At 39.4% G+C, this 27,197-nt stretch overlaps 1 protein-coding gene across 5 annotated transcripts in view; it reads right to left on the bottom strand.

Moving 5' to 3' along the window:
- SORCS1 (sortilin related VPS10 domain containing receptor 1) overlaps positions 1–27,197 on the bottom strand; it is a 482,842-nt gene that overhangs the window by 3,531 nt on the left and 452,114 nt on the right. For all 5 annotated transcript variants that reach the window (XM_011363774.2, XM_011363773.1, XM_011363770.1 and 2 more), the window contains exons 22-24: positions 26,789–26,901; positions 22,327–22,458; positions 13,502–13,601 (exon numbers count right to left, since the gene is read on the bottom strand). In XM_011363774.2, the coding sequence (XP_011362076.1) occupies positions 13,502–13,601; positions 22,327–22,458; positions 26,789–26,901 (345 nt within the window). The remainder of the gene's footprint in view (positions 1–13,501; positions 13,602–22,326; positions 22,459–26,788; positions 26,902–27,197) is intronic.

Here is a 27,197-nt window from a genome sequence, read left to right as displayed (position 1 = left end):
GCTTAGTTGTTTTAGTAGAATTAGCTTTTAGGAAGTACTAAAACTAAGTACCCACGCGATTCTCTCTCCGCCGTAAGTCAAGCAGCACGTAAGCCACGAAGTTTGAGTGTGTGAGTCTGTGTGTGAAAAAGTGGAAGCAGTGTCACTGTGGTGGAACCCCCAAGGCACATGCGCTTCGAGCTCAAAATCGGAAAACAGAGGTCTTCTTTACTTAGGCAAACGCAGTTTCATCGGCAAAGGAGTCCAGAAATACTTCGGAACTCACACCACAGCTGGTCAGATGTCATTGGGGAAGAGAACACCTCCATTTGTCATGAGCATTATCACAACTGGTTTTCACAAATAGAAAGCAGAGACTATGGTCTCCATTGAACAGATAAGAAAGAACAATGAGTTTCCCTTCCCATTGGTTAATGTTGTTCCAAAGGACTCAGAACTAATGGAATAGCTAAGACTTGAACCCAAGTCATATCACACACACACACTTCTATGTACTCAATCCTGGGCTAACCAGTGGGAGATATCAGAAATTTTAAAAGATATTTCTGAGGAGGGGGATTAAGGCAAAAACTATAGCACAAGAAGCAAATTAACAAGTGACACAAGTTAAAATATTGTTTTAAAACCATAGATCAAACACTCTTCAACTTGGATGACATGCATATATACATATATGTGTATGTATGTATGTATACATGCATGATATGTGTACATGGAGAAATGAAGCCTCACATACCAACCACTCGGCTTCCACAGCCAATAATCGATAGAAAATATTATTTTATTTCTACCTGCATCCAGTTCTCAAACCCTCAACCACTGGATTATTTCAAAGCAAAGCTCAGCTATCATATAAATTCATCTGTGACTCTTAAAAGATAAGGTCTCTTGCTTTGTCTCTTGACATCACAATACAACGATCTCACTTAAGGAAATAATAATAGGAAGATATTTTAAAGGTAATCTTCTAATGCAAACCCTTATCCAGGAACAAATGAAGGTCCAGAGAGGAGCCACAGATGGTTAGGATGGTTAGAGGCAGGTTAGCTTTCTTGCTAAACCTCTAACTCCTAGATGAACGCTCTCTTAGAATAAGCAGACTATCAGTGTTAGGGAGCACCCAGGAAGAATAACGAGCCTGCTTGAAAGGGTTGGCATTTAAAATAAATGGAAAACTAAAGACAGGAAATTGCATTGGCTATGCTCTCTCTAAGACAGAAAGCAAACACACATACACACACACACACACACACAGACTCTATTTCCCTTCTCTTCCCTTCCTCCTCGTCTCCCTCTCCCCATCACAAGCTTAAATCTTCCAATCTGAAATCCTTCTCACTCAAATTCTCATCTGTAAACAAGCAGCCTTAACACTGTTTACTAATTTGCATATTATTTTGGGAAAATGAGCTTCTGTATCCTGAGTTCTAACATGTGTGCTATCCGCTTCTCCTCCCCATCTCTGTATCACTTCATCACTTCTCAGAGGCAGGCAGGCAGGCAGGAGGTGGCAGGCAGCAGCAGTAAGAGATCGAATACCACTACCCTCTGTGTTCCCTGGGTGGCTTCTGCTTGCTGATCTGTGCCTGAATATAAACGAGCCATTATTGCTCCACACAACAGCAGCTGCGTATCTTAGTTTGCCCAACACTTAGGTGGTTTTGTGTGTTTTGCTGAGGAATGGAAACTTGTGATAAATGGGCTTTAGCCTGTGGAATTAGCATAAGTTAATCCCTCTCCAATTGCAGCCTAAACAAGGTAGAACCTAGGGTAAAGTGCTCAGCAGTTTATTTTCCATTGTTCAGGCACAGAGGAAAGCATGGACACATCAGCACTGCAAGTGACTCAATGTTTCTCAGTCTGGGTCTGGCACACATCGTTTCCAAAATCCTTCAAGGAACTCCGAAATGCATTGATTTATTATATTCTATTCATGAGGACCTAGGTTGATAATAATAACAGCCATGCTTACAGTAACAACAGTAGTCTTCCTATGAAAGTAAGTGCTAAATAAATGGTCATGTATTAAGCATATAAAAGCAATGCTAAAACTCCACTTTTAGGGTGAAGTAATTGATATGGTCCCTTTTTGGAATCAGAGTCTGACTCGGCCACTTACGGGCTAAGTAACTTAAACTGAACCTCAGTTTCCTCACCTGCATAATGGAGATAAAACTCATGTTTACTTTAGAAAGTTGCGAGAATAAAAGAAGATAGAAGTTTTAAAGTGCTGGCATATGCCCGCTACATGCCCAATACTTTACATACTGCTGTATTATTGCTATCGTATATCTGAAAGTGTATTCTACAGAAAACAAGTCCTGAAATATGATGAAAAAGTTCCAAGGGCAAATAATTTTGGCGTTCCCCATCTTGGAGATTCACGGTAATCATCAATGTATTATATTAAAAGTTCACAGCAGTCCTGCAAGAGCAAAACTCATTTAACTTGAGCATAGAGTTTCACAAACTCGACAGGACACAAACCCTTTGCAGACCTAGGTTCCATACAACACACTTTGGGAAATGCCTTACCCCGCATATCACTTTTCCCTTTGCTGCAGACTTACCTCTTTGTTTATTTCAAAATTTTAAAGTCAATACTATGTTGGCATCACCTGATAAAGCCATGAAAATACTCTCACTGCTGCCCACACTCACTTTTATTCTATCAAAGGGTCTTTCTTGGAGGATAGCTACCTGCACTGACCCTGAAACTTTGAACTCTTACTGTATTTTTATTCCAGAAGTTAGTGCTATCAGAAAGTTGCAAACATAATTTCACCATACCTTGATTTTCTTTTTTCCTCTCTTTTCTCCAAAGAGACCCAAGCCGGCTATTTAGTTACATGCCTTGAATATCACAAAATCCACATAGTCTCAAATTTCTTTTTCAGAAATTAAGGTGATATGGGAATGGCACAGCAAAAGTTTATCCAGAGTGCAGAAAGGTTTTCATGTAGAAAGTACCCTAACTTGGCCAATAGGCCTCTGTCTAGTTCAAATTCAACTCAATCAGAAGAGTCTTAAGGATGGCCATCCACTACTGAGATAAAGCTGTGATGCCGGAGGCCAGGCTGAATGGAAAGTCCCAGAAAAGGCTCTAATGACTAAGTGCTGCAAATTTTAAACTTAGGATGAGCCCTCAGAAATATCTAGTCACCAAAAGGTCACTTGGCCAACTAATGACAACCATGGGTACCTCAAAGACCAAACTTATCATCATAATTGATAGATAGGAAGAGAGGATGCCTTTTGGATTTCTAGGGTTGAAAGTCAAGGAAAATACTACTTATTATGTAGAATATTTCTCAGAGTGTAGCTTACAAACTACCTGAATCAGAATCACCTGGAGAACTTGTGAAAATGCACTTTCCAAAGCTTTGTTTGAGACAGAATATGCCAGTTTCAGAGAGTATGTCCCAGAATACATAAAAAGCTACACAGGACATTAGTATGCATACTAATTTGAGAGTACTGCATGGTAGGTCCCACCTACTGTTGCTCATAAAACATCCAGTCCTTATCTTTAGAGTGTGCCTGATCTTTATATTCTCTGGGTCACTAAAACAAAACAAAATAATAATAGAAAAAACATACTTAAAAAAAAATTACTAATAGTGGCTCAATCTCTTTATGGATTAACTGCATTGTTAGATCAATTCTCTACCTCTGTCTGTGTCCAAGCTTTGTGCAAATCCAGTTGGAAGCTTCTCCCAGCCAGTGGTGAACTCTGTTTCCTCGCTCCTTGAATTGGAGCCAATGCCATAACGTGATTTGGCAAAGGAATGCAATGGAAGTGATGGTGTGCCAGTTGTGAGATTTCAGGCCTTCTGTGCTTTTGCTCTCTCTTGGAACCCTGTCATTGCCATGTATGAGGAAGCGCAGAGAAGCTTGCTGAAGGATGAGAGAGCATGTGGAGGAGAGCTTCATTATCCCAACTGAGGCTATTCTAGAGTAGTCTACAGCCAACCAAACCCTAGCCAAGATCAGTAGAGCCCTCTACGCAATAATCCACAGCTGACTGCACACATACAATGAACACAGGCAAAAGCAAAAGAACCACCCGGCTGACTCATACACTCATAAGCAATAATAAGTGCTTATTGTTAAGCCACTGAATGTCTAGGTGATTTGTCACACAGCAATTAATTTACTAATACCTTTTCTCCTCAAAACCCTTACTTTCAACTTATTAAACATCTAATTAGAAATTCTCACCTTTGGGCTCTATGTTACCCATTTCTTGTGAACGTCTGTCCCCACTGGCAGAGTGGCAGGATATGAGCATGATGACCATAAGTGTTCATATCTAAATCAGGGTGCTTTAAGGATCAAAAGGAGTGCTACTAAAGCTTATGCAGACACAACGATATAACACAACAGTCCCAGTCACTGTAGGTATAAGGAAGGTGGTGTCTAAAAGGTAGCTTTGCCTAGGTTCTGGTATCTTTTTTTTTTCCAAATTTTTTAGACGAGGCAACCCTTGGTTGACTTCATAGATTGCAAGGACCTTGTCAGCTTACAATCCCTTATTTTTATTTATTTATTTTTTAATTTTTTATGCCTACAGCACCTGGTCTTCCTAAGCACTCTCCCATCCAAGTGCTAAGCAGGCCCGACCCTGCTTAGCTTCTGAGATCAGACAGGATCAGGGTAGCATGGCCATGGACACTGGTATCTTCTCTGTATTTTATATGTGTTCGCCTGCCTTCTTTTTTTTCCTGCCAATTTATCTTGATTATCTGCCTTGTCTCCCCCTTGCAGACCTGTGTCTCCTGTGTCCTAACCACCACTTAATTCCAACCTGTTGCATGTTTCTACCTTGCTTATGAATTGCTCATCTGATCACTCCCACCTGATCATTCTCTGCTCTAGAGTTCCTAGGTACATGCACAGGCCTAGCCAGCTCAGGCCAGGTACCCTGTGGTCATTTCAGGCCCTTTTGTGGGTCCTGGGAACCAGAAAAAAATGGTGAAGATAGACTCTACTAGAAACTAAACGGCAACCTCGTTGCTGGCCCCTGGTACATTTATAAAAATATCACATTCATTTAGTCATATTAGGGAAAAAGACAAGTTCGACACTTGTTATTACTCATCATAACACCATAACGGCTCAATATCTGGCAAAAGCCACTAGGTCCATGTGTCTGTGAAATAGTCTAATTATTCATAGAGGAAAAACAATATTTATTTTGAGGGAAAATACCATTAGTATGACTTTATTCACAAAAAACTGGTAAATGATAACTGTGTAGATAATAAGGAAAGCAGAGACTAAAGAGACAGATCAATTTATTGGCTGCGGAAGAATTTCACTAGTACTAATTGCATCCCTAAATGGAAAATGTCATTGCGACAATTTATTTCACTTTATAGTTTAGAACTCCACAACTCCACAATCTGGCATCTGCGTCTATAACAATGTGGCTTAGATTATATTGTATTTTCTAAAGCTTCTTGACCAATGCTAATTCTACTTTCACGTGGAAAGGGTCTTTCTCATTGTGAAACTGTCAGGCATGATTCACGATGTATTCTGACTGAGGTCGAAATTCTGACATCCTTATTCTCTCCCACATTTACTCATAACATATCCAGGGAGTGCAACTGAAGCCTGGAAACATTAATTCTCTAATATCTTTGCGATAATATCTTTTTATTACACCTGAAAAAGATATTAAAACCAGTCAGCAGCAACCATGGAGGCCAAGATAACACAAGATAGCAGTTTTATTTAAAAACCCACACATACCCTTGACAAAGGACAGTTTTTCTAACCGTAACAACTTAAAAGGACAACTGCTAGACAGACAGGAGAGGGTGGAAGCAGTTACTGGGTATTACAATTTTTTTTAAAAAATTCAACATGGAATTTGAGGCTCTTCCTTAGACAAATACTAACTTTTCACTTTTTAAAATCACATACACCCCAAACTCCAGAGAGGCAGTGACCTAATTGGAAAGCTAAAGGTTGATGAGCAATCTGATTCTCTAACAGATACTGAAATATCGGGAATTTGGATGTGTCATTTTCTGCTCATACTAGCATATTAATAGAATATAGATAATATCATTTGTTTAACTTGCATAAAAATCATGGCTGTTCACGTACATCTGCCACTAAGATTCCAGTGCACACTTTAATCATTTTCAACTGCTTCACAGCCACAGCACTTGGCTGGTCTTTGCCATTCATCTAGATTACAGATTATGGTATATTCCAGATTCAGAGGCAAGCTTCATTTTTTCCCCTTACATCCACTGTCTTCTACTTAGTCTGCCAATTAGTTTGGATCCAGATATGCTGAGAAATTAGATCTTAATGTATGTTATGAATTTCCTCCTACACAGACCCTTCTTTTTTAAAGTACGCCTCTGTTTCAGTGGGTGCTCTGAGTTGTAAATCAGATTTATTGCTGGAGATAGATGTGCACTTTCCTTGTTATGCAGATGGATTTCTGTCCCTAGAATGCTCTAAAAGAGTGCTTGTTGATGGTGAAAGGCCGGCCTATCAGCATGATTTAGGAAACTTGTTAAAAATGCAGATTCCTGAATTTGTAACTGCACGTACCCTGGGATTCTGATTCAGGGTATGTGCAGTGAGACCTGAAATCTCTCTACTTTGGTGAAGCTTCCTAGGTAACTTTAATGTAGAGTCAAGTTCAAGAACAGCTGCTTTATAACAGGGACTTCCTTCCCTGGGTTATAAAGAGTTTTTTCAACCACCAAACAGGATTTCACTTATATCAAATGTTTTGAGGAAAACAGCTCGAATTCTTCTAGTTCCTCTCTGCAGAAGTCCTACCACCTAAGTTTCAGATTATTTGCCCAATAAATAACTCCTGTGAAATGCAAATGATCCCTGAAGTGCTGTTTATAATTCAGTATGAACTATTCTAGTTACGTTTCTGTGTTCTCAAATAAAATGCTAGCCTAGTCTTTAACTTCCTTTCTCACATAGAACCTCATCTATTCTACCACAGAAGAATCAACATGTTTTTAGGCTTCTTTCCCCTACCTCTAGCCCCATCCCCAAGTATAACAACTAAATTTACTCATGAGCATAGGTCCTCACAGAAACAAAGATACAGAGTTTGATGTAGATTGAAAGATTTGTACCAGTAATTAGGACTTTAACTTATCACCTGTCAGCAGGTTCCCCTCACCTGTAATCTGCTGATAGGTGGAAAATTATAGGTCATAATACAGTCTGATCCTGGTTTTCTCATATGAGTTTCAAGCCCCCTACTTCCAATTTCCTGGTGGGGTTTTTCACTTATATATTTTATGACATTAAACCCATCATGAACCATAAAACTTAACTTTTTTGGCCACCAAAAAAGGAGGATTCTACACCTAGGTCTCCGTCTCTATCAAATGCATTACCATCTCTTGCCACCTGGGTTGAAAATTTCTTTTAAAATGTGTAAATAATTTATTAAAAAGAGAAATGATTATTGATTGGTGCCCAAATCTATTATTTAAAAACCCTTTCATCTGCCCCTTCTTCCCATGTTTATCATATTTTATAATCTCAAACCTACCTTGATAAAAGTTTTCTGACTAGCATGCATGGATGATGAACCAACAGAGTTCATTATAGAGTGGCATATTTGTTTTCCGTGAATTTTATCTCTCTCTTTCCTCTGCTCATAATTTTAACTTTAGTAAATGTACCAAATAGAAGTATTTGAGGATATGTGTCTAGGTGCTCCAAACTATGTCATACTATGCCTCACTTTATGCATAAATCATACATACGATGTCACCTTCCCATGCCTCTGTTCAACATAGCTTCATAACCTGTCATGCTTACTTTCCCTTCTTTTGTGGAGCTTTTGAACATTAAAGCTCATCCTTATTGAACCTTCTGCATAGAAAGTTTTTCATCCTCTTCATTTAGAATCAATATAGCTTCATGTAATTAGTATTTGCACCTCTGGTCTATCCAGGGTGGAGCCGAGTGAGGGTCCTAATTCATCTTATATTCCTGGATGCATCATAGTTTTAAAGAACAATGGCAAACTAAGGTATAGGGTCACGTGAGGAATAAGATGATAAATCTGAAATGGACATTGCCCTTGAGTAAATTCCAAGTTACTAGGGGCAATGAGAAAATTATCGACATTTTAAAGGTATTTTCTTAACAGCCCAGGTTTGTTCTTCCGTAAGTACCTACAGAGATGAAACGTCCTGCATCGGATTAAGAGCCCTCGGGTGAGTCTTGATGGGGGTTGGTGGCGAGGGGAACTCTCCCTAAGATGACATCACAGCTCTTAAAATATGGAAGACTATAAATAAATTCAAAATAATAAAAGTAAGTAAATAATAAATAAATAATAGAAGGACAGGGTAAAAGCATAGATGAGAGAGAACTCAAGGGAGATGTCACAAAAGATGTGAAGAAGGTCTAGTTTGTTTGACATGGTAAGGACAGTGCAATCTAAGGTATGCGACCCTGAGTCTGCCATGACGTGAGGCTGCTCTCTGACCAGAGAGGTAAGATGAGAGTCAATACGTTAAATTGCTTCAGTCTCCTTCGGAAGAAGCCCTCATGACAGTCTCTCTCCTGTGGCCTCTGTGATCTCTTATTCCAGAACACAGAACTTTCATTTTCCTCAAACCTACCCATTCCCCACAATGTGGATATAAATGATTCTAATATATCTTGAAGGGATACCTGACATAAAAACACAGAAATGGGTTTTTCCTGGATGTTTATTGGATAAATAAATGCAAGGCTCCACTCACCAGTTATTTGGTAATGAGTAGCAGGTCATAGAACGGATTTACAATTAAATAAACTTAATCTGAATGTTAACTGGAGGAATGGAATTTTGAATATATCTCTACAGTTTATAAAGTGATGATACACTTAATTATTTATAAAGGCAATATTTATTGAGCACCTGATATGTGGAAGTTCTCCGCTGGGTACAATAGTGGAGACAATACTGAGATATGCAGAACTGTATCCTCAAGAAGTAAAATCAAAGTGATGATGATGATGATGATGATGATGATGATGACAATGACAATGTAGATTTAAAAAATGCATGTGAGTTCAGACAAGGGGTAGATGATATCCATGTAAAGACACCTAGAAATACATCATGCACATATTGGCAATGAGTTGAGCCTGAAAATATAAATATAGTAAGGAAATGTAGAGAGGTGGAAAAGTGGGGAGAAATATTCCAGCCAGCAATAGCATAAGTAAAGGGACGCTTCAGTCAAAACACCAGTGTTTCCAGTCCAAGTCTCAGCTTGATTCATTTCTACTCCCTTTTCCAACTCCCTGAGTTGTTTTGTAACATCTTAGCCTTTGTCTGCCAAACATGGATGCCAGCTGCCACCAGGTCCTGAAAGCCAAAGACAGCCACACCTGCCATGGCCTTCCTACCCTCCCCACAACCTTATTGACAACAACTTCTCATTCTCTCCCTATTCTCAGACAATTTTAAATCTTTCCCTTCTGCAAAGAGCATTTCAGAAACATAGCTTTCAGGAGTGGTTAGGTTCTCAAGAGAAATTGCGCAGTAACTGAGGAGTATACGAACGGTTAAGAACAAAACAAGGACTGCGTTCAAAGTTGAGCTCGGCTTAGATACCAAAGTTAATGAATTCCCAAATAGAGCACGTGGGGGCAAACAAACTAAATCCAGTCTCTAATGACATCCAGGTATTTGGAAATGCTTACCTTGTGTTCGCATAAAAGCTAACAGGGAAGTGAATTTGAAACACAAAATAAGGCTAGTAAATTCCTGAAAGGAGACAGTTCTTTTTCCCTGGAGACAAACCAAATTATGCCTTGCTTCTCTCACCAGCAACATACTCTGGCTCAAACATTTTTAAAAGAAGGCTGCTGAACATCTGCTGAGCAATTAATGGAATGCAGTAGCGTGCTATAATGGTCCCTGGGAAGGTATTAGCAATCCTGCTTATGAGACATGAAATGTTGCAAACAGTGGTTCTTTTTTATCTTTTTTTTTTTTTTTTAATTTCTATTTTCTCTTGCCTACAGCGGGGATGAGAGGCAGGGAAAGGCAATTGAGGTGAACCCTCTGCATCAAATACCCTCCCTCACTGTTTTTTCTTTTCCTTAGGTTTCTTCTTCTTTCTCTTCTTATTCAATTGGGAATGTGTTAATTTAAACTTAATAAAATAAATCGTGGCAAGTGTCCCAATGAACTTATCCCCCACCCAATGTGCCAAAATTTCTATGTGTTAAAGGAGAATTCTCTCCACTGTCATGGTAGATACAATCTACCACTCTGTTCAAATAATTAAAAAAAAAATATATATATATATATATATACATATATATATATATATATGTATGTATGTATATATAGTTTTAGCTAATTTAGGACCAATCTCCAACAGGAAACCAGGCTCTCATATATTTTACTGCCTCATCACAATCACTAAAGTGCCAGCCTTAACACAAACCTTGTCTTTTTCACATGAAAGTCTGGCTGAGAGTGACTTTGCACCTGTGTGTACTGCCAGTTCTAACACTATTACGACAAACAGGGCTAAACTCGATATAACAAAAGTTTTCAAAACTCAGTTATTGCATCAGCGCCTGACATTCTCTTCCTTTACTCTTCAAATTGGAGTTGATTATCCACATATAAGCCTGCATCTGCTCCAGTCACTGAGCTAGTCACACAGGAAGCTCAATAACACCGGCTGATCAGGTTTGGAATTACAATGTCAAAAGGCTCTACTATCATATCTAACAGGGAAGAGCCATGAACAGTCACAATGGTTGGGAGTCAACGAATGTTCTCACTCTACTCAACTTGGCCCAGTTTAAGACTGGGTTTTTGCCTCGAAATGAATTTTTGTCGTGGTGGTGGTGGTGGTGGTTGTTCTCTCATTCTTTGGCAACATTTCATCATATATATTTATGCTGCAGGGGGATCCCCTTAAAAGCTCAGTGTGCTTACCTGTGTTCCTATTAACATATCTCCCTTAGTCAGTCCTTTTTCCCAAGGATCTGAGTCCTGCTCCCCAGACATGGAATGAACTATGAACATTAATTAGAAAAATTTTCCAGATTTTCCCAGAATTGGAAAAAATGGGGTTAGTTGTATGACTACCTTGACCTGTGATGTTCCCCTTTCCAACATAATCCCCTGGTAAATAGTACAGAAAGGTTTTCTCATACGTTAAGCTACTCTATAGCAAAAGATGGTGCCTGAAGACAGCGCTCATTCAGAAGTATGTTGGAAAGCAAATTTTGCATCACAAGAAATGAACTAGATGAGGTTTAGTCTGCCCCCTAAACAGGCTGGACAATCTAATTAAATTAAGTAAATCAGTAAACCTATTTAAGTCAATTTCAAGTAGTTACTTTCTACTCATTTGACAATTTGTCAGTGGTCGGCTATCAGAATGACAACTCATATTTCTAGACCGTCCATTCTGTATTTTAACCAGCTCTATGTAACAGACGTGTCAGTTGCCACCTTCTACCAAAGACCAAAAGTCAATATTCTGGGTAGGAAATGACCAATCCAGGTCATCAAATGTCCTTGGTAAGTTGGTGGGCTTTGTTCAGACCGTAGACATAGGGGTTGCTCTCACAGGTGAGGCTTAACCTTCCCTGTTCTCTTACAGTTCTATAATTTCTTCAGGGCATTTTTGTCTGCAGTACAATTCAAAAAGTGACATTTGTTAATCTGCTTCCTGCCTGCCTTTCCTTGGTTGTGGACACTTCATGAAGGCAGAGAACAGCCCATGCTAAGAACGATGCTTGGCTGAGCGTAGGCACTTAATTAATGTCTGTTCAGCGGAGGAATTCGGATGGTGAGTTGCAGAATAGCAAATCAGCCTGACTCAGCCCTCTTTGCTCTTAAGGGTCATCTTCCTCAAATGATCCTCTGAATCAGTCATACCTCAGCTCAAAGGTCTCCATGGCTTCCCAGAGCCCACCAAAGGAATTATAAACTGCTCACTCTGGCATATCTCTACTCTCTACCTCCACATCCCATGCTCAGGAAGAGTGGCTTTTAAATATTTGTTCTCTTAAGGCAGTGGGGTTTTTTTTAATTCCATTTTTTTGAACTTCAGTTAAAAAAATATATATACAAGCAGAAAAGAGGTCAACCTACTCGGCCTTCTTCTAGACCTAGGCACAATTTCAGGTTCTCCAGGAAACCAGAGAATAGAGTTGGAAACTGTCGCTCTTTGTCCACACTTTCTTAGCATCCCCATATCCCTTGAGGTTCCCAAGGGCTCTTCTTTGGTGCTTTGGAGCCTGGAATATCTTTGAAGTTCAATCCTACCCATCCTTCAAGGTCTTTTCCAAAGACCACCTCCTTCTTTGCACTTTGCTGTGTCATTTTCACTGGACACAATTTATCTCTTCTCTAAATTTCTTATACAACTTTGCTAAGAATAAAAAGAGTGAAAAGAAAAAAATAATGGCTTACTATATGCCAGGCACTATTCTAAGTGCATTAACTTAATTCTCACACAATCCCATTGACATAGGTGCTATTGCCACCTCTACAGCACAGAGAAGTTGAGTCTCTTCTCCAGGTCTGTATCGTGAGGGAGTAACAGGGCCAAGATTGAAACCAATGGTCTGGCTGAAAAATTGCAAAATCCAATATGCTCTACTGTCTCTTTATATATGAGGCATTTTCTTTATTTTATTCATTGAGATACTTGCCAATGCCCATCTCCTCCACCCAACAATGCCACCACCACCACCACTGCTAACAGCAAACTCTGTCACACCTCAACCAGATCATATGTATTTTGATGACGAAGATCATTTTCCATTGGGCTTTATACTCTATGTACTCTATATAGCACTAGCTCTGCAAAAAAATACCCAGTAAATGTTGTTAATTTAATTTAGTATTAATACAAAACAACAATATCTATTTCTATATACTTGGGATTACCTAAATTATCATTGAGACTTTTATATAGCCTTAGGAAGAGGATCCACGGTCCCCCCCCTCCCCCGCCCACACACACATGTTATAGGTAAAGAGATAGAGCTCAATGACATTAATTAATTTGTGAGATCATTACCAACTCGGGGTTCAATTCCTGGCTATGATCCTGTACAACTCCTAAGTCTCAGCTCTTTCTTCTGCACTACCTTATCCCAAAACTTAAAGAAAATTATTCATGACATGAATGACTTGAAAATAAGCTTTTGCAGAAAGATCAGAAAACATTTATTTGTAGGGTTAAGTTTATTTGCAAGATTTCTGTTGAGATGAAGTATGCTATTATTTGAGGAGTATGTACCTAGTGGTTACTGCTAGGGACAAGTGAGAAAAGTCACTTTCTTCTGTTGCTTTATGGGTCCCCATTAAGGCAAAAATGCCAAGCAAGGGAAGCTACAACGATTGATTCCCTATTTCTGATAAGGAGGGGCACCATCTGGTCTTGTTACATTGAAACAACAGAGTGGGAGCCCCTTTCACTCCAGCCTCTGGCGAGAACCCCGGGACATGGAAACTGACCTGCTGTTAAGTGAGCTGCGTGAACAAGGACTTGGACTCCAGGCTTCAGCTCAAAGTGCACCGAGTTTTGATTGAGCTTGTGGATCAGTAGTTCTGATATCTGAAAGAAGAAGTGTCATAGTGAGTGCCGCCCAAATTGTTATACCAATTATAAACACACGTGCTGAAAAATATTCCTTGTATTTACCAAAGTAGTCCCAATATTATACCTATGAATTATCTAAATGAGTGTTATATGATTTTGAATTTTTGTTCCAGAATATACAGAAATAATTATTTTAAGCATGACTTTACTTTACATCCCAAATGCTAAAATAGTATAAACTATTGATTAATCAAATAATTTTTAATCTTAAAAATTATCCTGTAGTATTTAAAAAGTCACTCCCAGTTTTTAAAGCAGATTTGTTATATAGAGAACATAAAAGAAGTAGATATGTACACTTCATACATTGTGGAGAGATTCATATACATTAATCTTACATCTTGGTAATAGACTCCAACTTATTCTTCCTTATGCCTCCCACCTCTTTCTCAAACATGCCTTGTGGCTTTCACAGAATAGATACGTTATGGATATTTACTGAATGGCAAAATAGTCCTTTTAAAATAATAAATTATAAAGTTGAAACAAAGTGCAACCACAACTTAAGTCATGAAATGGCTGACCCTTGTTTCATGATTGTGGACTTCAGCTGAACCATTCCTCAGCCTGACACATATACTGGACAGACCCACGGAATTCTGGGCCACAGAATATTTAACCCCAGCATGGGGCCAAGAACCTTCTGTGTGGAGTAACTGTATAAGGTAAGGTTTTAAAGATAAGGTAAAACTCTGTTCACTTGTTTGAAACAGAAAACCCAGCTCAGTTTACCCTGTTTCACTTATCCTTTTGACTAATTTCTGAAAAGCTATTCTCTCACTCCAATTATTTTTATCTGGTCTCATTGCCTAATTTTTAATATTCTAATCAATTAATTTAATATTTTCTTTAACATGTTTTAAAGTCTACTTAGATGCTGTCTGACTGTGATTCTAAATTCTTACTTTTCCTTTTACATTTGTTGAGTTTCATTTAGTCCATCAAGTTGCCGAAAGGACACCTTTGATCCTTTGATCAGTTAGGCAGGGCCAGATGGCTTTGTTTTGAAAGAGAGTCTCTTGCAGAAGCCTCAGCTTCGTAACAGAACCCAAGTGGCCTGCGGATGAACTTCTTTGCTTAACAGCAGGAACCTGGGATGACCTGTGGTTGAGCACCTGGGATCCAGTGCAAGCTCAGCCTCTCAAATGGTTTCATTTGGAAACCCATGCAGAAAAACAAGACTGTAATAAAATTACACTGAAAAGAATTTTTTTCTCTATTTTGGGCTATTCTATTTCCTGAGACTTGAGAATCTTTCATAGTGCTCCAGGATTACAGAAAGTGGATTTCTAATACAGACTGTAGAATGCTTTTCCTCTGTGTTCTCTAAATTGTTGCAATATACAAGTTCCTTATTCTACCTTATTCTTATCATTCAACTGTAAGGTCTTTTTGGGAACCTGACAGTGGATTTTTAGTAGAGGTCAATCAGAAAGGTTTTAGTTATGAAATACACACATACATATGCATACACACATATAGAAATGTGAGCATATATATGTGAAATATATATAATTATGTATGTATAAAATATATATGTTTATCTACATATGGTACATAAGTGCACGTATACATACTTATATTTGCAGAAAATGTTTGAACTCAAATAGTAAGACTGGTCAGAAGTAATTAAGGAATTGCCCTATGTTACAGAGTCTATCACATGAACAAAAGAGAATTATGTATTTGCAAGAGAAAGACTTCTCTTTTTCAATCACTCGAAGTGATATTTATTCTCATCTCTGAGAATGTCTTTTTTCCTCAAGTGAGAGATATAAATAACTAAACAAGAAAACAGAGTTCATCAGAACAACATACTTCTGATTTATAATCTCCAGGAGAGTCCCTGGTGAATATAATTAACTTCCCAGATTTGTTTTCATTTATAACATTGCTTTGTTGGCTTTATCTGTATCATTTACAAAATTAAGCAGGCTATGCAAAAATAATTGGTTAGCAGAAAGTATGTTTCATGTTTTTAACTTGCATCAAAGGACATGAAATAAAGAACACATAGTTTGTTGGAAAGAAATTAAGCACAGAAACAAAACTAAATAAAATTTACATTGCATACAAGAATAATCTCAATTAGAACCATGTACCTCTCTACTCAAATAAATGAGTATAAAACTGTTGACAGATTTTGACAACATTTTAAATGTTTTCTATGCCACTCGCAGAATGTTTATCTTGTATTTTTTCTTCAAATCATGAATTGTTATAGATATATTTTAAGTATATTATCTATGCATTGAGCACTTCATATTGGTAAAGTTGCGTAATTCTTACTATTATTTCTAACTCAGAATGTTTTAGGTGTTAGTGCTGGTTTCTCCATGGAAAGGAACATGGAGCTTAAAGGACATACCTTAGTTTACCGAGTTAATATTTGAAGAGTTGAGAGCAGACTTCAATATTGTTTGACTCCTAATCCTAAGGCATTTTTATTAAAAACGCTTTCCTTTAACCAGCTGACGAAGAGAGAACAAAAGATATTTGGAAAGAAGTTGGGCTAAGCAGGTTTAGGAGATTTAAAAAATACAGCACTTTATTAATTATTCTGCCATCTCTTATTCATCTGTGATACCAGTCCTATGTCAGCTGATGAATATGAGTTATAGCAATAGGCGATTCCTAACCCTACCCTCAGGATTGCCACATTCTGTTTGCCAGTTAATATAATTTATAATGTTTGGGAGAGTCTTTGGCTATGAAAGAAGTAGAATAACCTGAAATATATAGAAAAGTGTGCTGACAGCCTGAATGAGAAGAACAAAAGCTTGCATGATAAAGAATCAAGGAAAATAATGTGTGATTGCTGGGAGATTGGACCTGCTGAAGCAAGTTGAATTTATTTTCCTTTTTCTGTCCAGTGAAAGTGTGTTGTCTTAGCGAATTTCATTTATCCTTTGTGCTGTCAACCCTCTTATGCTGCTTTCCTACACAGTCCATTTTCTATTCTTCTGCAGCTAAATAACCATGATCAAAGAAACGACATATTATTGTTGGCATCTGTCGATTGGTGGGCTATGCCTGTGATTCTAATATAACTCACACTTCACTTATAATACCACTTGAAAAGACAGTGGGGACTCAAAAATACATTGAAAGTGATCATCCAAAGGATGCTGTGGGAGGGACCTGCTAAAGTGAAAACATCAACGTTCCTCCTTATCTTCTTTACAAAATATGAAATTGAAGTGTAACGATGAGAATGAGCTAGGTTAGGCTGAAGTAAACAGTGTTAAAGTCTCAAAGGTTTGGAATGATAAAAATATATTTCTTGCTCACAGTGCAGGTAGGCCATGGTGCTGTGCTCATTGTGGTCACACACTGACTCAAGCTGGTGGAGTAGTGCCCCCAAACATTTTTATTCTCAATATCATAAGAGAGAAAAAGAGCACTATGGAAAATAGTATGGAGGTCCCTCAAAAAATTAAAAATATGACCCAGCAATTCTACTTCTTCGTATTTATCTGAAGAAATTCAAAACTCTAATTTGGAAAGATATATGCACACCTATGTTCACTGCAGCATAGACATGAACAATAGCCAGAAGCAACCTGAGTGTCCATCAATAGATGATCAGATAAAGAAGAGGTGGTAAATCTATGCAATGAAATATTACCTGGCCATAAAAAAGAATGAAATCTTAGCATTTGCAACAACATGGATGGACCTAGAGGGTGTTATGCTGAGTGAAATAAGTCAGGCAGAGAAAGACAAATACCGTGTGATCTCATGGTGGGATCTAAAGAACAAAATAAATGAATAATACAACAGAAACAGACTCATACGTACAGAGAACAAACTGGTAATTGCCAGGTAGGAGAGGGTTACGGGGCGGGGTGAAAAAAGTGAAATACAATTGGTAGTTACAAGATAGTCATGAGGTTGGAAACTACAGCATAGGGAATATAGTCAGTAATATTGTAATAATTATGTTAGTGCCAGGTGGCTACTAGACTAATTGAAAGGATCACTTCCTAAAGTATATAAATGTCTAACCAGTATTCCTTCCACCTGAAACTTATATAAAATAACACTGAACATCAACTGCAATTAAAAAAATAAAGTGCCCAGGAAATTTCCTGGATGATATAATGAAGAAATAAATTAGCCATTCATACTCCCCTCTGGGTTCCCCAGTTCTACATTCTGTCTCCTTTTGCCATGTTACTTTTGGCCCAACTCTTACCTATTCTACTTTTAGTTATAGTTCCCTGCTTTAATGATCTTCCTTGTGAACTCCAGAGTATTTCTATAGTTCAATTCCCCATGTTAAAAATTCTGAACAAGGTAGACTATGAGGTCATTTAGAAAAGAGTCTGAGATTATCAATTACATTTCAGAATGAATCTTTACTTCTTGAAAATGCTGCCAATAGACTTCCATTTTCAGAGGTGCCTTTCCTTTCCCTGGATTTTGGATTCTGCACCTGTCAAATGCATATGGAAACACAAACAAGCAAGAAGGGAATTCATTGTTGGCGGCTGACATTTTTTCCATAGTCTTTTTGTTCCTTTTAAGTGTTTCCATGCCCTTTAAGGATTCTGCAAGACAACTTATAGGCTCCTATCTCCCCAGCACAGCATCACAAACAACCTTGAGAGAGCATGAAGGCCTTTCTTCTCTCCAGGAGAGGCAGTTACAAATCTGCTCACTTCTGAGGACTCAGAGAAGGGAAGCACAGTGACAGTGGGGGAGGGGTTGCTCTATACCTGAGCAGCTGTCTTCAGGGTAGCAGGACATACTATCCCTGATGAGGCCAGCAAAGGGCAAGTGAGCCTCTTCTCACTCACCAGAGATCTGAAATAAAGACTGGTGGAACCCTCCCAGACAGAGGTCACTTGATTAACCCAGCCCACATTATCTTGATAGCAAGGTCAAGTACTTCTCACTGTGAGGGATTTTCAATTTATTTCTCAGACAAGATAGCTCAGTCTAAGCCAGCATCCCTCTCTCCTGGAAATGATATTAAAGGGAGGAGAGCCAAGAACCCTTTGCTGGGGTCTTGCTCTCTCAGTCGTCAGGGTCCACCTGGCCAGTGTCCCATTTCCTCCCCAGGTGGGGATTCTGTGCTATACCTTTACAAGAAAGGAGCCAGGGGGATAGGGGATATGGTCAGCCCTTCCCAAATGCCAACTGGGAATCAGAGGGCAGCGTTCAAACAAGGCGGGCCCTTTCTGTTGCTTGGTTTTGCTTTGTATTCATTTAAAATTTCTGTGTTATTTATTACAAAAGAGGTCAGTTGCTTTTGCCTGCCCAGTGTTCTTTCTCTCTCATCCACATTTTTCTTTAAGAACCATGTCCTCCTTCATCTCTGTTAATTTGATTTAGGAGGGGCTCCCTAAACTCCTGATCCAGAGAGCGTATAACACATCTGACTTGACAGCATTCTATCCCTCTGGCTACAGGGCTAGTTAAGAGATGCCTATTTTACCCAAGTCGGGCCAGTGAGAACTGTTAACCTGGGGCTCTTGTGATGCAATCATGGGGAGACATTGTCTTCTGGATGGAGTTGACAAGCAAACTAAATAGAAGCTGGCCAGGGCTTCCTGTGGCCACTCTTGCTTTCCTATATGTTGGCTTCACTCTTAGGTAGCCTTCCCATGTGGCAGCTAAGAAAAGAGGCAGAGAAAGAAGGAGAGAGGAACAGAGAGGAGTAATTTGGTGACACTTTTGAATGGCTCTGAATTTATTCTTGTTTGAACTGTATCCTTAGACTTTTCAACTAAATAACCTCAACAATTTACTTTCCCTTAAATCTGTTTGAACTAAATAGCTGTTAATTGCATCAGACAGACAGACAGATACACAAAACATCTCACGTTCATTTCCTGGTGCAACAACCTTGGTATTTGGGGGTACACAAAAGTAAAGTGGTATTCAAATCCATGTCTGTAGCATGGGGTGGAAGAGATAGCCCACGAGGCTCTAGAGGTAGTTGCAAAAACAGAACTAGAATCTCATTTGCCCGAAAGAGTTGTGTCACCTTAGGCAAGTCACATCTCGTTGGGGACCGAATTCATTCATTTTAAAGTGACTGAGTCAGAGAAAATATCAAAGGCTCCTCTCTGGAAGAAAACTACAGGTTTCTGATGGAGGGCCCCTATTTCACAGGTTGGCTTATGGCTTCAGTTTTGCATGTTGATTTCATTACTGCAGTTTTTAATCAGGATAATGCTCTTCTCCACAACTAAGACGCTGGTCTTAACGTGCTTGGTTTGGCATTTGTTTGGTCACTGCATTTGGTTTAGTTTGAGTCCTGGATAAAGTTGATATACTTGAGATTTCCTTAAACAGAGTTATAATCTTTAGCTTGGTACTTTGTTTTTCATAAGCTATAACTCTACATGATCACTTAGATGTGTCATCCTCACTCCAACAGAGTCATTCATATACGCTCTTTCTATTTTTTATTGTCCTTGTTCTCTTCTGTAATTTCATTCATTAATCTTTTCCCTTACCCCCATCATCCTTTTTGTTCCAGTACATGCCCTGACTATACCAAACAGTCATTTTTTTTTTCATTTTCTATATATTCTCCTCTTGTCATAAAATGGCCATAAATGTAACCATCATCCATTTACCATTTATTGGCCACCTACTATAGGACAAGTACTTTATCGTATCATTTCTTTAATAATATCTCAAACACCCTGGGAGATGATTATTATAGATTATGTGCCTTTGGCTGAATTACTTAACTTTTTTGGTCATAATTTTTCTCATCTATAAAACAGACATAATGAATATCACAACTGAAATGGGAAACTTGGTTTATATTTCTCCAAATCTGTGCTCTTTCTAAAATGGCTGGATTCCCTTTATATATGTACCAAATGCTAAGTTACACAGCCTTCAAACAAACCAGCTGCTATCAGATCTCTGATTAATGGTTTATTAGTACCCAGTACCAGGCTACCTCAGGACAATCACTCAACCCTCTGAGAATGCCTTTGAAAGAGGCACTCACATAACACGGAGGATAAAGAAAGTAAGTACTCCAGAAAAAAAAACAGTCAAAGCAAGATACATTCCTACACAAGCAGAAGAGGTTTCAAAGAACGTACCCTTCTTCTTTCCACAATTCCTCAAGGAAAGATCTAGAATATATTATACTTTTAGAGAAATATAGAAAGTATGAGAAATAGAGATGCACAGATGATGTGGTTCCTAGGAAATATTCTAGTTCTAAATCTGGACTGTCCTGTACTTGAAAAGATTATAATCTGGATTTCATGGACAATCAGTAAGATTTCCAGAGGGACAACTGTAAATGTTCATACCTAAACGCCTAGGATAGTGATCTACTTTCCCTTTAGTTCTCATTGGCAATGCTGTAATAAAAAATAATACATTTTTTTCTCCTACTTAATTGCAGGTCCAGATAGTGATTGGTAGAATATAATGGGAAGCTGAGTGCCAGGGCTGAGCAACTCGGATGCACATCTGATGGGTTATCAGCTGCCTGCCCTTCAACTGCAGTTCACTAGGAAGTGGGGTTCAACAGGGCTTTCCATGACAGCTCTATTCCTTATTACTTGCACATGGAGAAAATTACAGAGGTGAGTCTTCCACCAAGTGAGAAAGTGGCAGATGAAAGGAGGGTGTTTGGTAGGAGGTGGGGCACACCATAATTTGGGGTTGTTGTTAATAAGGCTATTATAGGAGGTTCTCTAGCCATCTTGGAAGGCTATAGAGATCATGGGACTAGATTATCAGTTTATTCTAAGTAAACTGAAAAGTTCAAAGTACTAGAGAAGAAAAAGCCAATATTCATTAAGTGCCTGAGAGGAATCCTATTTTTAATCTATCTGCCAGAAAGAATGGAGAAACTGAAATCACATAGTTTCTAACAGGGTAATCAGACAGAGACTGATCATTTTAACTGAATGGATGGAGAACAACAACAGCAACAACAATAGTATAACAACGATCCCCACTATAGAGATGGGAGCATCTTTTGAAGTTAAAAGGCAGAAGGTGAGGAACAAAAAGATCAAAGAGGGCAGGTGAGAGACAGAAACACACACACACACACACACACACACACACACACACATACACACACACATACTCTCTAATATTCCAGAGGTGGTAGACCTGGGGAAGTGAACCCTACATAGCCACTGGATGGTGTCTGGAGCCAATATTACTCATTTATTATAAACACACATCAGGTCATCTTAGCATGGTGGTGATAAAGAAGATTCATGATCTGTATAAAAGTTGTACCTTTTAAAAAAGATACATATAATGTTATTTGATCCTCATGAAACTTTTGAGATGAAAATATAAACGGTTCGACCTCCATATTTTGTTCAGCTACTTGCTTTTTTCCCCACTTAATATCTTAAGTAAGAAATGTTTGTCACTTCAGTAGGCATAGATTTATCTAGTTCATCGTAAACACTGCAGAATATTCCATAGTGTAAATATACATAACTTAGCCACTGCCTACAACAAATACTCTTTCATGTGTTTCTTGGTGAAGCTATTGTGAGGATCGCCAGGTTATAGAAATGGAAGACCAGAAAGTCCAAAACTCCACAAATTGCTGGTGCCCTCACTCTTAAGCCGAGATTCCTTGGAGCTGCTGTGGTGGCAGTCAGATCCTAGCAGGAGTGTGGTCCAGACTGTTGAGAGGAGCTGAAACGTCACCTGGGGGACTCACCTGCTCCAGGTCCTCAGCTGATCTTTTGTTTTCTCCTGTTGGATCCTGATATGGCAAGACAAAGAGCTCAGCAGCGGTGGGTAAGCCTGGAAGCACGGCCACCAAGATGTGCTGGCTTGGCACCCCCGTGGCCTAAGAGAGAGATACAGATACATATAAGTCCTGAAGGAAAGGTGACGAGAAGCGGCCAAGGACTCAGTGAGGAGTGGGGATGCGGGTGGGGTGTCCAAGCACTGTCCTGGGGAAAGCAGGTCAGAAGGGATGTGAGAGGCAGCGCTGGACTCTAAGTGTAGGCTCCAGAGTCAGACTTCTGAGGTTTGGTCTCAGCTCCGTTCCTGTGAGACTTTAAACACTATTCTTTCCGTATCTACATTCCTCTAAATAAAAACAATGGGGATATTACTAGTATTTGTAAAAAGGTAGTTTTGAGAAATAGATGAGTTACACACAAAGCACCTGAGTAGTGCCTGGGGATTCAAATGTCAGCTCCTCTTCCTCTGGGGCGTCTCCAGGAAGTGAGCCATGCCAATGAGAGGACTCTCACTTAGCAAACTTTATCATCTGCCCCTCATGCCTCAACCCTTTTCAACCTAGCCTCCTCCTGTGTTGCAGCACTAGAGTTATTTCTTCGACCAGTCACATCTTAGTGACCTGACTTATTAGACTCCCCTACATCACAACCCCCAGGCATCTGCTGACTTCACATCATTGGAACCTGATGATTAGCCTGTTTCATGAAGCATTCTGAGAACTTGATGCTGCCATGCTGAATCTCCTGTTGAAATTATGGATATAACTCAAGGACTCCTCTTTATCTTAGTTTACCTGATCTCTTTTGAGCTTATATCCCAGGGTTTCCCCTGAACTAACTCTCTAGATGGTTGTAGAATCAATAGCTTCAACCCCAGCTTTTCTCTCCAGTGGCCAGTCAGAATGTCATTCATTTGCTTGTTTTACCGAGACTTCTGACAAATATGTCAAAAAAAGAACTTCTCATTTTCACCTGCAAAACCTTCATTCTACGTCTGAATGCCTCGGGCCAGTCTTTTCCCAGACACTCCGGCTTGAAGCATTCCATTTGCCTCGACATCACATTCTCCTTCCATGAGATCTTGATAATTGGACCTCCACACTAATAATCCTATTGGTTCCGTTCTGTTTAAATACCCATGGTTAATATCCCAATTTAGCATTTATACTCTTTACCCTTAAGTTTCACAATTGTCTCTCTATTTCCAGGAGATACTACTACTCCCAAATTTAGTTTCCTTAGTCCAACTGAGATTGTGTTTTCCTGTTCAAATTCTTGCAACAATTTCTACTACCAACTGGATTAAATGTATATTCAGAGCTTCTACAATAGGGTCCCGCCTTTCTTTTCTAAACTAATTACCCACAATGCACACCGTCATCTTACCCTCCAGCCAAATGGAATCATGTACAATTTTTCAATATTCCAGCCCTTTCTGGCAAATATTTTTGTGTATGCCATCTCCCCCAGAACATCTTTTCTCTACATTTGCTGCTAGAATGTTACTTATCTTTCATGAATCTTCTTAAAATCCACTTGTTTCAATATATTTTTCATGATTTCACAAATAGGTGATTTTTTATTTCTGACCTCTACATGTCTGGTATTGTGCTAAGCAACTTGTTTATATAATGCAACCCTCTACAATGACTCTTTGATGCAATTATTTTTATGCCTCTCTTTGCAGGTGAAGACATATCACAGGTTGCGGTCTTTAGGAAGTGGACCCTGAGTTTAGCATTCAGGGTGCTTATTAAGAGTGTTCTTGAGATCAACATCTATGGGAGTGAAGGGAAGGAAGTAAGAATGAGCTGTGATGAAGGAGAAGCTGAGCTGTGATGAAGGCTAACAATAGCCTCAAGAGAGTTTGTTGGGAGTAAGAATGGTACTTCAGATTTGTCCAAGGTTAAGCTGAGATGGCCCGGGCTTTATAGAACTGCGCTGTTAACCACTAGATGTGAGCACCCTGGCAAGGGGCATGACATGGCACAAGGCAGCTGAAGCCTCTGCCCACAGCACTCCCCGCGGCTAAGATGAGAGTCTTTCTCTGAAAGAGAATTTAGGCAATGTATCTCTGTCACAGGACAGATAGTAGATGGAGGAAAGTTAAACAGTGACTCATGGCCGCTTAGGTAGTGGGTGGTGATGCTTAGTTGGCACCTTGGTCTGACCTTGAAACCTCTGTCCTTAACCAGTGCTCTACTGATTCCCTTCTCCCAATAATGGGCACTGAATATACAGCAGCTCCTGTCACAGCTAACTTCATATTGTTTTGTGGCCCTACTAGATTTTTAACTCAGAGATTGTCTAAATCATCCCAGTCATATACAAAAAATGTTTATTGAATGACATTCAGTTAAAGATTCCATTGTGAAATGTCAACAGAAAAATCCCATTTGATGAGGAAAAGGCAACCGATTTTATACCCAATTCTGTCACGTAATGAATAGGAAGACAACTACAAATAAGTAGTTGTTGTACCCCAAGTTGTACCTCTTGTAGGGTTTATTAAGGTACACTTAACACTGTGGCACTTCAGGATGCAAGGAAATGGCCAAAAATGGCGTGGGACACTAGGAAGCAAGGGCCGGGTCAACTGTCTCTTAAGATTGGGTTACCAAGGAGTTCTCAAAACTGCCTCCACCAATCACACCCTATCCTGAGGGATGCTGAGCCAATCTGTTTATTCTGCATTTAGCTGATTATGCTATGCACTTAGAAATATTGATAAGCAGTAATTTCTAGACTATCAGAAAGCTGGCGAAAAGGTGAAGACCTAGGGCAAATGATTGCTAGACAATATATGTGAAGAGAAATCAGCCTGGAAAAATGGTCACTGCTGAGCTAATGCCTGGTTGATAAATCAGCTGGGGGTGTTGGACAGCTTCCTGGGAGATTTACAGGGACATGAATTCCTAGAACACTGCAGACTGAAGGAGGTGTGTCGTGGGTTCACTGAAGGGTGTTAAGTCATCTCTCTTGGACAGCAGCGGAGAGAAACCAGTTATAACACTGAGGTCAAACAGCTTCAAAGGCAGAAGGCTCCAAATACTCCAGTTAGGCCTATAGTCTGGCAGTTGTGCCCCTTTGTGGTCATCATGTTTAGCCACCCATAATGTCATGGATGCTGGAAATCATGAAGACAGAGATGACATGGCATTTACCCAGAAGTGCAAGAAGATACCCCTTTTCTACCCAACTCTTCCATTTATCCCTGGTTTTCTATTTAATAAGGCAAAGGATGGCAGGAGAGTGAAACCACAAAATCAAGATTCAAACCTTGATGGTCTGACTCCTGGGTCTGCTTTTTAACTATATGTTTAACTGTATGACCTTGGGCAATTTGGCTGTCTATAAATTCAGTGTTCAAAATGCAAAGCACTCAGAAGAGTTTCTGGAATATTGAAAATGCTAAATAAATATCAACACATAATGGTATGAATATGGGGAAGGCCAGCTCTTTACTAAAAGGCTGGACACAAGATTTGCTTTCTATATCTCTTTGTGTCACAAGCATCATGTGTTGGATGCGGAAAAGAATGTACAAAAACACCACACGTGGACTTACCTTTTGGACTAAGAATATTCCCTAGGGGAAAGCCTCTCATTTCTGATTTTCTGGGTTTGTGTAATAAATCCAAGCAGCTCCAAGAGCAGACATTCCTGCTCTGATCATTCAAGGAGTGGAATTTGCAGGGAGAAATGTGCCTATAAGAAATGTCTTCTCAAAATGTCAGTGACATTTGCTCAGAGAGTGACAAATCACATCACCTTGTTATTTTCTCACCAACCCTAGGGAGCCGTGTTTCATATACAAAAACCCAGACATTGGACTCTGATCCTTCACTTCAATTTTGTAGCTTCATCACTTATTAGCTACAAGGCATTAGGTAAGTTATTTAACCTCTCCGAACCTCAGTTGCTCGATCTCCAAAATGAGGACAATAATACTTTCTTCTCACTGCTACTGTAGGGGAGAGAGATGCCTTTAAAAGAGCTGGGACATAGAAGGATGACTAACCATCATGTACGGAGTGTTCACTGTGCTGTTAGGCTCATCATTTGTGGAGCTAGAATCCATGGCTGTTCTTACTAATTGGACTCACACTGTGTCTTTCAGTATTATCCACAGTAGCTGATTTTACACTTACTAATGGCTCATCATGCACTCTTCTGTATGACTGTCACAAACTTCTATGTTCTTCTCTAAGCAGAGGTAAGGCCCATGTGTTTGTTCACAGTCTGATTTCCTTCACAGTGTCTATGACATGTCTGCAAGCATGTGGCTCAGCTATGCAGATATTAGACAGATCTCCCATGCGCTCCAGCTCTTTCCTGTCATTCCTTTGCACAATAATCCCCTCACCATGACACTCTTCAAGAACAGAGAAGACATGTGCCTGGGCAAGAGAAAGAACTGTCTGTACTCACTTCCACCAGGGACTTTTTGATGACTCGGCTGATGTCCCTTCTCCACTCAGGGATGTCTGGGTTGTAGTCGTCCAGGTTTGGAGAAAAGGACAGGCGAAGGGACCGGAATTCCTCTGGGGATGCAATAGCAGCGTGATTACCATAAGTCAAATAGTTCTCTTGAGCAGTCCGTTACACTCTATATTTTATGTAAAGCCTTAATGGAGGGTCCTTTTTCTCCACACTCACCAGAGAGACCCTATTAGAAGGAAGACAAATTCAATATCCCATCTCTGCTATTGCTCAGCTCCTCATTTTCCAGACCAAAGCCTGAGGCTCTGGCCTCTGCCTAGATCAGTGGCCTTTGTCTATTCTTCCCAGTTTTAGACTCTGCACTCCTGGACACTAAATGACCCTGAGTGCCCTGAAT

The sequence above is a fragment of the Pteropus vampyrus genome, unplaced genomic scaffold, assembly GCF_000151845.1.
Source record: "Pteropus vampyrus isolate Shadow unplaced genomic scaffold, Pvam_2.0 Scaffold89, whole genome shotgun sequence".
Classification (NCBI taxonomy): Eukaryota; Metazoa; Chordata; class Mammalia; order Chiroptera; family Pteropodidae; genus Pteropus; species Pteropus vampyrus.
The sequence above is the reverse complement of the archived record's forward strand: the minus strand, read 5'-3'. Positions and strand labels throughout refer to the sequence as shown.